This window comes from Haliotis rubra, unplaced genomic scaffold (assembly GCF_003918875.1).
Source record: "Haliotis rubra isolate DU_JTF1 unplaced genomic scaffold, ASM391887v1 Scf349, whole genome shotgun sequence".
In the NCBI taxonomy this organism is placed as follows: domain Eukaryota; kingdom Metazoa; phylum Mollusca; class Gastropoda; order Lepetellida; family Haliotidae; genus Haliotis; species Haliotis rubra.
In genome coordinates, this window is record NW_025767023.1 from 938,910 (window position 1) to 954,870 (window position 15,961).

The following is a 15,961-nucleotide window of genomic DNA, read 5'->3' on the forward strand; positions in this document are numbered from 1 at the left end:
CCAGCTTGTACTTGTTAATCCCAACTTACATGTTCTTGGTGTCTAAAAACAGATGTGACACAACAGAGACTTGACCTCATTTATAAATATGATTTTTTCCTGCTGTTGAAGGAGGAGAGCTGTCTGACACTGACATATGACTGGCACCGTCAATTGCCCACCACCACCAGCAGCATCACGCACCTACATGTACACAGGCTTACTGAGCTGTTCATTTGCCGAGACTAAGCCAAGAGCCTGCTAGGTTCCGTCTGAATAAAGACTGACTGCTTAAGAGATTTTGACATTTGTTTCAGCTACACTGAGGAAATAAATCTCAATTTGTGACAACTGAGAGAGACATAAAACTATATTTCATGCAAGGAACTGCAACCAACTTATACCTTGCGCAACCTTAGGTAATGACCGTTTGTACTTGACAAAAATCTTGTTGTACCAGGCAAAAACCTTCTACTAGATAAAAAACCTTGTTGTACAAGGTAAAAACCTTGTTGTACTACACAAAAGCCTTGTTGCACTGGACAAAAAACTTGTTGTACTACACAAAACCCTTGTTGTACTGGACAAAAACCGTGTACTACACAAACCCTTGTCGTAGTACACAAACCCTTGTTGTACTACACAAACCCTTGTTGTACTGGACAAAACCCTTGTTGTACTACACAAACCCTTGTACTACACAAACCCTTGTTGTACCACACAAAAGCCCTGTTGTACTGGACAAAACTCTTGTTGTACTACACAAACCCTGACAAACCCCTGTTGTACTACACAAACCCTTGTTGTACTACACAAACCCTTGTTGTACCAACCCTTGTTGTACTACATTAAAAGCCTTGTTGTGGACAAAACCCCTACACAAATTGTACCCTTGTTGTACCACACAAAAGCCCTGTTGTACTGGACAAAACTCTTGTTGTACTACACAAACCCCTCGATGTACCTGCTGCTCAATACAAACTTATGTTTAATGCAGGCACACAACTCCATACAGGAAGTGTCAGGACCATTAGACATTGAGGCCCCAGCATCCCAAACATCACAACACTGAGTGAGCGAGTGAATGAGAGTGATGTGTTACATTGTAGTCAACAATATTTCAGCTGTATCTCTGCTGCCTGGAAATAACAACATTGATCCAGATAGGGCTGGCTAAAAAGATTGATAATAGGAAACATTGACGATGGGAATTATTATTAAGGTGAGTTTGGTTAATGCCTCTTTAGTCAGCATTTCAATTACATCAGGGTATGACATTTTGATAGCACAAGAGTCAAGTGACGCCAATCTCAGACCTGAAATACTTTGTTAACCCTCATTACCAAATCTTCATCAGTCAGCTCTTGCAGCATGTTTGGGGTACCAGGGACACTCTCTGCCCCTGGAAACCCCAGTAAGAAGTGAGTTAGTCTGTCTCACAGTCCCTGAACCACATTAATTTCCCTACTGCCAAGCCCTCTCTGCGCTGCTAAAGCCCTAAATAAAGCAAGTCTAGATTTCCTCAGGTTCTGAATCTCTGGTCTCCCTAGGGCTCCTTTTCAATATAAATGGGCTTGTTTGTTACTATCAAAATTAAATATATTCAGAGACTAAGCCTTAGTCTAGTAGTGAGTGAGTGAGTTGGGTTTTACGCCGCTTTTAGCAATATTCCAGCAATATCTGCCGGGGGACACCGGAATGGGCTTCACACATTGTACTCATGTGGGGAATCGAACCCAGGTCTTTAGCGGGACGAGTGAACACCATAACCATTTGGCTACCCCACTTCCGCAGAAAGCCCCCGAGTCAACCCAACTAACACAAAATATTACATGAGAATGGGACCAACCTTGAATACAGCTTGCCTGGCGTTGAGGTAAAACAGTTCCACTGTAGCGGTATCCCTTAGTAATCCTATTGTTTCTATATAGTAGCTGCAACACAACAGAACAACAATCAGTCATCAAAACATGCAATAAACAAAATGATTTTTTATCAATCGCTGAAGTTTAACAAAGAGATCCATTTGAATAGGCATACAGCTACATAATAAACTGTGTAAAATTTACAAATGAAATAACCTCAGGCATAAGAACAGCCGATTTCAGTTTTGGCGGAAAATTATAATAAGTGCCATCGGCCTTCTAAAACTGTTAATGCAGATTTATGCTGATGTGAAAAATGACCCAAATTGATATGTAAATCCCGGAAATCTACGGAAAATTCTCATGCCTGTAACCAACTGCTTGATATTTACAAAAAGGTTTCATGTTGAATAAATTAATGCCAAGTGTAAAGTGGTTTCATCACAAAATAGGTTAGCATAACTGTTCATGACTTTTAACTGAAATATTGGGGAAATGCAGCTTTGGAATTTAGACCCTTGTCTTGAACAGGTTAAATTCATGAAGGACTACTGACATTTCCTTGAAGACTGCTATGGCCGCAAATAGCTGCAAGATTGCTGATGCAGCGTTAACAAGAATCACTCACTTACTCCTTGTAAATAATCATTACATGCATGAGAACTCTGCAACTGATTTATACAAAGTATAAAATATTTTCAAAGCCTTAAGACATATCTGAAGAAACTCGTCAGTTCATCGATATTCATGAGTTCATCAATATTCATGAGTTCATCAAAATTCATGAGCTCATCAGTTCATCAAATGTCATCCGTTTCATCATGGTTTCATCAAATCTGATCTGTTCATCAAAACTCACCAATTCATCAAATCTCATGAGTTCATCAATATTTATGAGTTCATCAAAATTCATCAGTTCATGAACACTCATCTGTTCATCATCAACTGACACTAAACTTTCACCCAATACATTTCCTCATTGCTCAATCTACTTCCCAAGTTCAAAATACTCATTTTCAATCCCAAATCCTGAACGTTTTCAATAACATTCTCAGCCTTTTTCCAAACAGTCAAACCATTACAAGACACATTACCCACTAAAAGTGACTTACACAAGTAATCAAATTTGTCACACAATACACTGGCCAAACTGAAAAGGGCTTTCAGAAACTGAGCTCGGAAGGGTATCCTTCCTTTGAACTAACAAAGCTGATATATTGGTGTTATGTGGACAAGATTGAACATGGGCCTGGCGTATTGACACAAGTGATAGTCACCGAGGTGGCACATTGAGTGCTCGTATAGTTCCTCATGGTCTGACATGAACTGGCAAAACTATGCAGCCGGTAGGGGAAATGGGAGAAGATTGTCAGGTGGCTACATTTCTCAACACTTTGTTTTTTAACTGTCTTTTCATTTTTGTTCTTTCCCCACGTATATAAGTCCCAGTAAGAAATGTAACACTGAACTTTCAAAATTGTTGGTTATGCAGCTGGCTGAGTTTTTTCTGCTTTTCCTCAAAGGACCGTACACTGCTTTTTGTTGAGTGTTGGCAGAATTAGAGTTTTGGAAAAACTTTTCAGATCAAACATTTCCACGTTTTGTTGAAAAAAGAGTTGTAAGAACTTTCTGTAATATTTCGAAAATGTTTTTATTTACAAGGCAATTTTTTAACACTTTTAAATTAAGTTCATGTTTTGACGTACGTTTCTCCGCCTATTAGTGTAAATACAACTGTAGGTGTGGTCTACATTAGCTGTGTGAAGAATTTGTCACGTAATGTTGGCAAATATTTTTTAAGCATTACAAGCTTCATGACAAATTGCAGGGTCAATCAGAACAGTTTAGAAAATGTTTTAACTTTAACAATGAAAAGCTTTTAACATTGTATGATACGAATATCATTTCATGACTTACCTTATGGAGAAGTGAAGTATAAGGGCACCCGACTTCTTGCCAAAGTCGTGATCCAGCACCCGTTTATCCAGATTCAACCAGTTGAAGTGACTGCTGCAATGAGAAGAAAGATTGTTGGTGATTCACGTTTACGACTCCACACATTTGTTACTCAACAGAGACTGTGTCCAGCCTCTGCCAGCCAACACAATCCCCTTGACCCTTCAGGACCACTGGACAAGAACACAGGCATTGCTCAATGACCACCTGTGACGAATGTTACAGCTATGTAATAGGCTTATATCATAACCAGACTGGACATTCACCAAGCGATATACTATAAGCATACCACTAAAAGTAATCAAATACTTTATAATATCCTCAGTAGGAAAACAACATTAAAAGTTATTTCCTACTGACTATAAATAAAATACATAGAGAGTGGAAAAGAACATCTGAAAAGAAATACTCTTTTTAACATTAACTTTAAACAAATATTAAAACTCCGAGATTGGCACAACACGGCTCAATCTTATTCAGATAAATCTATTTCAGAATAAAGAAATTGTCAGGAATGTCTTTTATCTAATATAAGCTTTTTTCACACTTACACACCTGAAAAAATATGCAAACTGAGAAACCTGAAAAACCGAGCCAAAATAGTAAAGTTACATATCTTATTCAAACATGTCAAAAGTAAAATATTTTAACATGGTAATACATTAACAGTGTATCTAGGGTTTTCAATATGTTGAGTAAGCACATTGCTATAGTTGTTTATTATGTTCCAATATTTCCTCTGACTCCATTTACTTCTATTATCATGTTGGTTTTCATCCTTCTATTTCTATTTGTGTTGTTATGAGCTGCTAGAGCATACTGTCCTCGTAGTACTTCCAACTTGTATGTAATACACCTACACCATTCTCTATCTGCCACTCACCTTATCAACACTATCAATATGTCAATAAACACTTGCTAATGGGACATGTATTAAAATATCTGATAAATCCTTAGCAAGTCTTCAATACTTTGACAAGTCTAGGTTTCACCAGCTTCCGAAACTGCTCAGCACCTTCTATTGTAGGAAACTGTGTTTATTATGAACCCACTTCTAAACAAACGGATGGATATGACCAATTGCTGGATACCTTTAGTCGAAACGCGTATAACGAGCTATAGTTATAACAAAAATTAGTAGTTGCTTGGAGTCTCAGCACCATGCTTTACTGTATACATTATACGGCATTCCGAAAATAATAAATATGAAAGTATTTTCCACTCTGACACAAAATGTCTCTCTACCACAAAGAGTGTGGACCTAAGTCAGTGTGTAGTGCCTATTCAGACATACTTCTATACAAATACCAATTCCAGAGACAAAATGGTACCAGAGAGTGTATTAACCTCAGTGTGTAGTGCCCTTTCAGATACTGTACCACTGACCAAACACAAACCCCATGCCCCTTGAAGAAGAGCAGTGTGTGAGCTGAAGAAATAATGTCTTGGGATAAAAATCTGACTAGATGGACAAGGATCACTTTTTGTCCACAAGCAAGATATAAGTATGCCCAGAAATATAACCAAGAATAATCAATAGTCTTCATCTTGGCTTTTTCTATTTCTACCGCCATAGTCCCAATGTGGCCCAATTAGTGCCATGTCCCGATATTCTTATGAATAACCGCAGTTCTGATCAGCACAGGAAGTAGATGGTGTTCCCCATATAGAATACAGATGGCATCACTTGAGACATCCCTGCTCCCCAATAAATCTGGCTGCTTGGTCCACCAGCTTGATGCATTCTCCATAGAGAAGGCATAAATTTCGGAGCAGTTTCATCTAATTGGTTTGGAGGTTTTTGTAACATGGGAAGATGTTGGTAATTTCACCTTGTTAGTTTGAGGAATGATTAAATGATCAAATCTAATTAGATACAATCAGGAAAAGATATTTGGCAATTAGCAGGGAGGAGTGCAATTGTAAATATCAGCATGTGCTGATGGGTGCAACCACAGGTTTGGCTCATAGATTTGTATACCAGCTGACTGGCACAACCACAGCAGATTAGATCATAGATTCATACATTATCTGAATGGTGAAACCCCAGCAGATTAGATCATAGATTCATACATTATCTGAATGGTGAAACCCCAGCAGATTAGATCATAGATTCATACATTATCTGAATGGTGAAACGACAGCAGATTAGATCATAGATTCATACATTATTTGAATGGTGGAACCACAGCAGATTAGATCATAGATTCATACATTATCTGAATGGTGAAACCCCAAGCAGATTAGATCATAGATTCATACATTATCTGAATGGTGAAACCACAGCAGATTAGATCATAGATTCATACATTAATTGAATGGTGAAACCACAGCAGATTAGATCATAGATTCATACATTATCTGAATGGTGAAACCACAGATTAGATCATAGATTCATACATTATCTGAACGGTGAAACTATAGCAGATTTTAAGGATTCAAACCTCACGGACAAAATTGCCAGCAGGTCACAAACAGATATATCATGCTATATCCAGGTATCTCACATATGAGAGCAACATTGATGAAAGCATCTATCCACGTATACCTTCTGTTATAAACACATATAAATTCAAGTATACCAAGTTGCCAACATCCAAACAGATATCCAAAATCAAGTAATACCCACGTTGATGCACAGATTCAAAATCCCACAATCTTCAGCAACCACTGCCATCAGATCTGCCCAACCAGATGAGCCAAGCCCAGATGAGGTGAGATGAGTTGAAGGGAAGCAGCACCTTCAGAAGGAATGAATACTACCTGGACACGTGGACAGTCATATGGACCAAACATGCAGGCCAAGCTGTCAGGAATCAACAAAGACTTGCTGGACCTTCTAGCGCTGTGTTCAACCTGATGACGACACATCAAACACACCAGCCAGATTTCCTCCCTTGTGTTCTACTGATAAACAACACAGGCAGGTGTGGTGAGGATCCGTTCAGTGGCAAGCTCGTGGCATCCATCCAGAAATGAGTCGCAGTTATTGTAATTCTGCACCGATACCGCCATTCTGACGTTGTCCTCAATATCTTATAACACTGTAAGACATGAAGGAAGGTTCTGGGGTCCTTGAGGGTTTCCCTGTCATATTTGAATCTAGGAAACCTGAGATCACTTTTCACGTAAGCCTCTGAATCACATGACTATACTGATGGGCTTAGGAACATGTTATCACTCAAGAGTGTATTTGTTTCAATTCCAAAGGTCAGTTCTATTAGAAACTTACCATACTGAATATATAATATATTTTCATCAAAGAAGCATGTATATCTGATAGAAATAACAGTTAACAATGTGACTTCAACTACAGGCTTCTCACAAATTACTGGTGACCACGTCTAACTGCTGTCTGTCAGGGATGAGAATTTTCCGCGGATTTGATCACGCTTTGGATCTGACATGGGGACCTACAGCTCCCAACAGAACACCCCTGGCTCATTTTTTTTTTCACTCTTACCCATTCCCAACCCTGATGTGTTCAAGACCGCTGCAAGTCTATGGTGACCTGAAATGGTGTCATGTTTGAGTAAGAAGGGGCATTTACTTCCCACTGTCCTGACACAAGCCAGTATTTGCCAGCACTGACCAGGTCTGTTGTTCAACTGATCAAGGTGTGTGAGGTTACCGGGAGACCACAGTCTCAGACATGTCTTGTGTTGTACATACAACACAGATGTCGGCCATCAGGATGTGTAGGGCCTGTGTTTTCATGTTCTGTTTGGTTGCCTGTGTTGACTCTCAATGTACTTCAGCAATAACCAGCTGGACACCGAGTGACTTCAGGCCAAGTGACAAGGTCCCTATGGTGACACAAGTAGGCATCAAGTGGGCAGACGGCCAAACACTCATGTACCCCAAAAAATGGTATGATTGATGGTCCAATAAGATCAATAATATGATCATGTCGTAGCAGGAATTCCTGTAGATTGACATTTTGTCCTACAAAAACAGTTACTTTATTGAAAAATATATATATCTACAAAGAAAAGAAAAAAGAAAAGTTTAGAGTTGAGTCAATTCAGACACTTTGTCCTGCCATTCCTGACTTGAACTTGACTGATTATTTTAATTCATTCATTTTCTAGGGGCCAGGAGATAGCCTAATTATCTGCTGTAGGGGCACATGAGTGAGTGAGTCAAAATACTTTACAACTGCATCTGATATCAATCTTTGGACTGAGCGTGTTTCATGCCACAGTCAGCAATACCAAGATCAATGACACTGTGTACATAAACACACCATCAGCTTCACCATAGAAACTGAACAATAACCTCTCATATAATGAAGTTAAGATCTGGGACCTGGTCTTCTGGATCCCGTGGTTAAACTCACTGACTTGTTTGATGCATGTCATTGTACCCCAACTTCGCAGATCGATGCTCATGATGTCAATCACCAAATTGTCTGATCTAGACTCTACAATTACAAACCTCAAATAACTGCAAAACTGTTGAGAGTGTCAATATAACTGACTGACTGAGTTTAGTTTTACGCCGCTTTTAGCAATATTCCAGCAATATCACGGCGGGGGACACCAGAAATGGAGTGTCAATATAAAGATACCATAATACAAATCCTACAACTAGCATTTAGGATCTCTTCTAACCAGGCACCGATGCAATGCACAACATTCCATATGCTACCATCCTATCAAATACACAAGTTATACAAGGACAATATTCCATTGTATATTCAATACAACTGTTTAACATTCAGAGGGCCATCCAACCATTTATAGCCGCCTCCGTGGTGTAGTTAGAGCGTCCCACGAAGCGGAAGGTCAGCTGGTTCGACAGCAAAAGATGTTAACATATGGTACTTGGGAATGCCTGCGCTTCGCATTAATGGGTACAACAAGGACTGATCACGAAATCCATGTCTGAGTGGGGTATTCATGCTTCACTGTGGCATGGTATCCAGTGAGCTAGCACTATAAAACCAGCTAAGTCTGGGCATCTTCAGCTGTACACATTCCCAATATCATATGCTAATATCCACACGATGTTAAACCCACTTCACCTCACCTATCCAACCATTTATAATGGCAGTGCTGGTAAGAAAAGCAGGGGACATGGGGAATGTTCACACACTGCACCCATGCAGAGAACCAGCCTGTGGAAGTCGGATGCATCTTCAACTGTTTCAATATCTCTGCTCATCCAATAATCAATGTTCTAATGGCACTGGTAAGAAAAAACAGGAAATTCTTTTCCCACCTTGGCAGACACTGCGATAAACATCTCAGGCAATGGAGAAGCATGCGGAATAATCATATTCTACTTCTGTGAGGCACTTTTCCAAATGTAAATATACCAGAAAAAAAGAAATACCAATAAAGCAGACGTTCTCTTTTGCGTAAATGGAGAGATATGGACTTGGTCTGGTTATTTAGTCGTCATGTAATTAACCTTCACCAACTGTTCCAACACTGTTGTCTAATGCCACACGCAGCAGTATTCTGGCGATAAGACAGTAGCCTGTAGATTATAGAGCCAGGACCAGACAAACCAGTGAAATTGGAACAACCCACATTGGCAGGGTATGCAGAAATGGAATGTCTACCCACATAGCCTAACAACCCGATCTATTCTGTCGCTGTGTATGAGAAGCACAGGTAGTTGGAGACCTATGAAAATGAGATAAATGAAAAACTGTACTGATAACTAAGTCTATAAGTCTAAGATATGATATTCTCATTTGTATTTTAAAGCTATTTGAGAAACAACTGAAACAGCAAATATTGAGTGATTGAGTGAGGAGTTACGCCACTTTTAGCACTATTCCAGCAATATCATGGCAGGGGACACCCATGTGGGGAATCAAACCGGGTCTTCAGCGTGATGCTTTAACCACTGGGCTACCCCACCACCACTGATGCAAGAGAAAAATCTGAAGTGATGGAGACCAGAGATGTTTTCAGCTTTAGTAAAAACCACAAGCAGACAAACCTAGAAACATAATCAAGGCAAAACAAGATTCAACCCAAGACTATAGGCTTCTGGCATAACCAAGGGGCACCAATGTCATGTCAATTGTATGTAACATTTTATGCCATCACTTCTTGTTTCCATGTATCTACAGATGAAAACACAAATATGACAAAAGGGCTGACCGGATAAGTTGGTACATTTGGAGTGCTGACTTTAAGATTATTATGTGAGAATCTCACAAGGTTTACCTGAACACCATTATGAAGAAGAATTTGGGTGTGTTTCAACCAATTCAATTCCCACACAAGCCCAAGATGTCAGATGGTGTGAAATCATCAGGTCACCCTAAGTGAGCGAGTTGTATTTTGTTGCTTTTAGCAATATTTCAGCAATATCACAGCAGGGGACACCAGAAATGAGCTTCACCCAGTTTACCCATATGGAGAATCAAACCCAGGTCTTTGGTGTGATGAATGAACACTTTAACCATGAGGCTAACCCACTGCCCAGGTTTGGCTTAAACTTAGATTTCCCATGTGAATTTTTATCTGCAAAGCTCCCATCATAACCTGGAGCTTTTCACAAAGGTCTTGTCAATATTTGTTCTGCTACTTCCCACCTCAGTTAGAGACACAACCACATTAACACTCCACAAGCTGTGATGCTCCTGACCTAAATATTCTGGCTTTTCAACAGTGATCGCACCTTTCCTTTCCAGCTTCTACCAGTGTCATTTGTACAAAAATAATATTTTTCTGCAGGTTATATAATCTCAAGTTGAGCCAAATATTCCCATGCATGGATGCAGTTTGGCACTGCAGCTAGCCTGAATAAGCCTGTCAGATGTTAAAGGTATGAAGAGAATTAGTAGAATTTCAGGTGTTTTGGCATGCATGTGCCTTGAGACCATGGTGAGACTATTTTGTAACCAAGGTGTTTCAGGTTAATATGCATTGCTAACATGCATACCTGAGACCTGGGCATGCGTGGACTGATGAGGAACAGTCAGTTACAGTGTTGTTGCTCATGATGTCGACCACTGGTTTGTTGGTCTGAAATTCTATTTTCTGCATGCTTTTTCTGTCAACTAGCCCGATTAGCATCATTCACTGCCAATGTCAGTGTTATCATTTGTATGTATTACAACTCAGGTAACAAAATCGAATGGAGTGAGTGAGTTGAGTTTTACGCCGCACTCAGCAATATTCCAGCTATATGGCGGCGGTCTGTAAATAATCGAGTCTGGACCAGACAATCCAGTAATCAACAGCATGAGCATCAATCTGCAACCGATGACATGTCAGCGAGCCTGACCACCTGAACACGTTAGTCGCCTCTTGCGACAAGCATGGGTTACTGAAGGCCAATATTCTAACCCGGCCCTTCAAGCTCGAATGGAATGTAACCACTTGGGCTTAAGACAAGGGACGTTAGGTTGCAGACTGCTGTCATAACATGACCACAAATGACCATTGCTGTACAATACTATGGCATACAGAAGATTGATTATTTCATGTTTTCAAACGAGTCTTCAAATGAATGCCTTTAACGCATATAGTACACGAGACATTGTCAGCATTGTCTATATCCTGGATACTAAATTATATGCACAAATTCAGCAGGGAAACTTTCCTTTAACAGCGATTTACAGGACGCGAATTCCTGCATCCTATACACATAAAAATTGACAATGAACGCAACAAAATTTATTAGCGCATCCACAGGGACACAGAAAAAGTTCAAATACTTTTTGTAAAAATTCCAGTCAAGTTATCAAAGAGTTTGCTACTAGCTGAGTTATGGTATCATTTGCAATTCAAATACTGTAACAAATAATGTGATGATCATGATATACAAGACAATAACACTATAAATAATAATATCTAAGTGTCTGGACCCCCATTTTGTTGTCCAGGACCCCAGAAATTTAAGAGTATGAGTCCCTGGGACCCTCAAAAACAGGACTCAAGGTAAATCCCTGCTTTAAGATATGTTATTGGACAATACTGTGAATAAATTAAATTAATTATAATATGCCAACAAGGTCAAGGTCTATTACAAATCTTCACACATTGAACCCATGTGGAGAATGAAAACAGGCTTTTGGCATCCATACTGACATTTAAACCACGAGCAGACCTACCCGTCCCCCTTCATCCATCCCCCCTTCTAATTGACAAATGAAACTAGACTGCTGACATGGCGATATAAATCACAACCACTGACACATTTGGGAAGGGCAATATCCTCTTTAATAAATTCCAAAATTCCACATGACGTTAGCCCTTATATCAAGCAAGTTTGGTCATCGTGAACATTTCACAATCAGGCACATAAGGTACATGACAGAACCTCTGTCTCATGCTCTGCTCATTCAAGCCCCAATAAAACAACACACTGTCCCCATTCCACCTGTCCTACAACATTCACCGAGCCCATCCTCTACCAGCTACATCGTTTGCATCAAGTATGACCCCAATCTAATTTCCACAACTTGTACGCAGTAAATATTTACCTGCTGGTCTGTCACTAACCCATCCCACCCCCACGGTGTGTTTACCTGTCACACGTCACCTCTTCTCCATCAATAGCTGGCTCCGAGTCTATACAGACCAACTGAACCTCATCAACTCAAAACCATATCCTGTATACACTGTCTGATAGACACGTACCACCGTGTCCAACTTTCAAAATGAAACAGAATTGTATATCATCAGTCTATGGTGATGTGAAGGACAAAGAGTATAGGGCCCATTCCACAAAACACACGTAGCACTACGACATTCGTAAGCCTATGATATACTATAGTTACGACAGATCATAACGTTATGAACGCTTTGGGGATCGGGACCTTGGACTATATTCATAATAAGTCCTGTTGTAGATATTACACTTGATATTCATAATAATGTACTTTTGTTGGAAGTGTTATGATTGTGTAGCATATATTCACTATATACATCACCATACACTGTTGGTATAAACTGAAATATGTATCTCTATATACATGTACAATGCTAGAAAATTTATCCTTTTTCCTCTTAGTGCATGAAATTGCTGACAACAGCCCTGAATACTTATTTCACACACAATTTGTATCTCAACTTGAAAGTACTGCTTTTTGTGTCTGTTTTTCTTTTTTCAACATCTCTCAGATAAACAAGTTCAACAAATAAATTGAATGTGAATTATAGATATGTTTTCAAAAGTGGAATATTATTTCTTTGTTCACCATGTCGTCCGGATAAACTGACGTCTGCTCAGCCATTGACAACATACATAGTGTACAATGTGAAGCAGCCTTGTTGCTCAGCCTTCACTCAAGATAGATCTTAAGAAGGAATCTGCCAAAAGATGATAGATATGATGTCCAACATCAAAGCTTGTATAAGAGATAAATACACACATCTCTTCACCTGACAAAGCAGCTCCACCTGCACATACACCATTCCACACAAGGCTGTTGGAGTTACCTCCCTTTATAACAGATTTTCCAAAGTCAGCTAAGAATGTCATCATCAAACAGCCACATTCAACATGGGTACATGTTACTAACACACTGAATTCATACGATTTGAAATACTACTGAATATGTATCCAAAAATGTTTGGAAAATACAAGTATACTGTGTTTTCTAAAATCATGCATAATTTTGACAATACATGATAAGAACTCAAATTACAACATGCAGAAATTCCTTCAATTAAAAATGCATTTTTTTGAGACCAACTTTCTACACAGAAAAATGTCTGCTATGAATGCTTTGTCATCAAAAGCACCAGATAGCAAAGTTGTCAAAACCCTGCCAGGGATGCCATCAGTGAATAAGGTTACTTTTATTTAGTTTCATAACAAATTAAAGATTACAGAACACAAAGATGTAATGTGGTATGTATTTGAATACACGAATCATTTTTGCAATTTCATTGCACTACGAAAGTCAGGCCAATACCCATCACTTATCAATACCAACACACAGCTAAATCTGTCAGTATTAAACATTGCCCTGTTGAAAATTATTCCCTAACCATGTTTCCACAAGATCATATTGGCTCCATGCTTGCTGCAAATCTATGTCAAAGTAATAAAGTTACACTTGTATTTGCATAAAGATCTCTGTTAAAAGGGGCTCTGATATGCAGTTTATGAGGAAACTACACACAATACAGTTTAACTACACAATCAATACAGTTGCTTGGATTCAAATACCTCGTCTGTTCAGCTTGCATACCTGTAATTCTTCTAAATTATAATATTGATTGTATACAGGCATCACATTCATGAACTCTCCAGCAATGAAAGCATGATGCCAATGATAATGTACAGTCTGTAAGTGATGTATTTGAGACAATGATCTGAAACTTACGTGTCATCGATGAAGGCGAGACCAAAGTACTGTTTCTCCTTCAGCTTGAAGTGAGATGAGACCAGATCTAACAGTTCTCGTGTGAAGAGCTTGGGCTGGAAAGAGAGGAACACATACATGACTCAGAGATTTTATGAATAAGCAGGGATCAGTCTAGGAATCCTCAAAAAGTTCTGTTGTCATTTAAATTGAGAAAAAATTATTTTCGTAAAACTAAAAAACATATATGATAGTTTTAATAATGCATCCAAAACACTGACGTAATGCTATGTATTAAAGCCTCTTTTTCTGTATTTGTCCTGATGCCAGGGAAAAAGAAGTCACTACACAAACATGAATAGAGCCATTATTTATTTCCTGCAGGGGACTGAGATTAGCCTAGGTCCCCGCAGGAGGCTGAGGTTAGCCTAGGTCCCCGCAGGAGGCTGAGGTAAGCCTAGGTCCCCCAGCAGGAGGCTGAGGGTCCCCTTGGCTGAGGTTAGCCTGCAGGAGGCTGAGGTTAGCCTTGGTTCCTGCAGGAAGCTGAGGTTAACCTAAGTCCCCTCAGGAGGCTTAGGATATCCTAGGTCCCCACAGGAGGCTGATGTTAGCCTTGGTTCCTGTAGAGGCTGTTGTTAGTCTAGGTCCCCACGGGAGGCTGAGCTTTGCCAGGGTCCTCCCAAGCAGCTGAGTGAGTGAGTGAGTTTAGTTTTACGCCGCGCTCAGCAATATTCCAGCTACATGGCAGCGGTCTGTAAATAATCAAGTCTGGACCAGACAATCCAGTGATCAACAGCATGAGCATTATCTATGCAATTGGGAACTGATGACTTGTCAACCAAGTCAGCGAGCCTGACCACCCAATCCCGTTAGTCGCCTCTTACGACAAGCATGGGTTACTGAAGATCAATCTTCAAACTCGGACCTTCACGGGTACCCAAACAGCTGAGGTTAAGCATGGTCCGTATGGGGTGTTGAGTTTAAGCAGCGACTCCATATTATTTTCCTTTCCACCTAACCATCATTGGAATGACATGGCCCTTAGATATAAAATATGTTCAGGACAATGCATAAGCGTTGGTTTCCTCATGAACTGAGGATAACATTCAATATGAAACCTTCCACTATAATAAAATCAATAAAGTGTCAGTTATATTTAGCATAACCATTATATCATGTGTACCTATAACTTCTATTTCAAAAGCCATAACAATCCAAGGCTTCTACTGAAAAATAGATCTCTTAAAGTAACCTGACACGCAAGTACCAATTGGCAACTTTCCACACTAAGGGACATAATTCCTCCCACCTTCATGAAAAAGGTTCACATGCTTATCGGTAGAGTTCATGAAAAGAATGTTTGTGTTTATTCAGCATTTTCTTCAATACCTTTGCTACATAAAACATAATAACAGCTTAATTCCCCATGCAAACATAGTAAGTAAGTCAACCAAAACCAAAACTTATTTGCATTTGGTAAAGTTTGTAATGTGTTTTTAACTTCAGTGATAATTCAGCCTGTGGTATTCCCTGCCGTGAGATTGGTGCCAGTTTCCAGGGAAGTCCAAGTGCTCTGGGTATTGGGAATGAATTCAGTGCTGTGTAGATCAGCAGTGTTTTTCTACAACTTGATTAAACAGGGCTTTGGTTCTAGGAGTCTGGTGGTTGGCACCATGCCCTGGTATCAGGCTGTGTACAACGGAGGCACAGATGGCTGGGCAATATTCATTATAGCCATGGTAGGGGCTGGCTGTGATGCACAGTGCCACACAAACATCAAGATCAGGGATCATAAAATTTGTCCATATGTTTAAGTTGAGGGGATGAAAATGATCATGATTATTTTTCTGGGATTAACAAAGGGTTTCAAGGTCATAGT

At 39.6% G+C, this 15,961-nt stretch overlaps 1 protein-coding gene across 1 annotated transcript in view; it reads right to left on the reverse strand.

Moving 5' to 3' along the window:
- LOC124284940 overlaps positions 1-15,961 on the reverse strand; it is a 193,255-nt gene that overhangs the window by 119,441 nt on the left and 57,853 nt on the right. The window contains exons 3-5 of the mRNA XM_046721072.1: positions 14,104-14,198; positions 3,762-3,854; positions 1,829-1,913 (exon numbers count right to left, since the gene is read on the reverse strand). Of these exons, the coding sequence (XP_046577028.1) occupies positions 1,829-1,913; positions 3,762-3,854; positions 14,104-14,198 (273 nt within the window). The remainder of the gene's footprint in view (positions 1-1,828; positions 1,914-3,761; positions 3,855-14,103; positions 14,199-15,961) is intronic.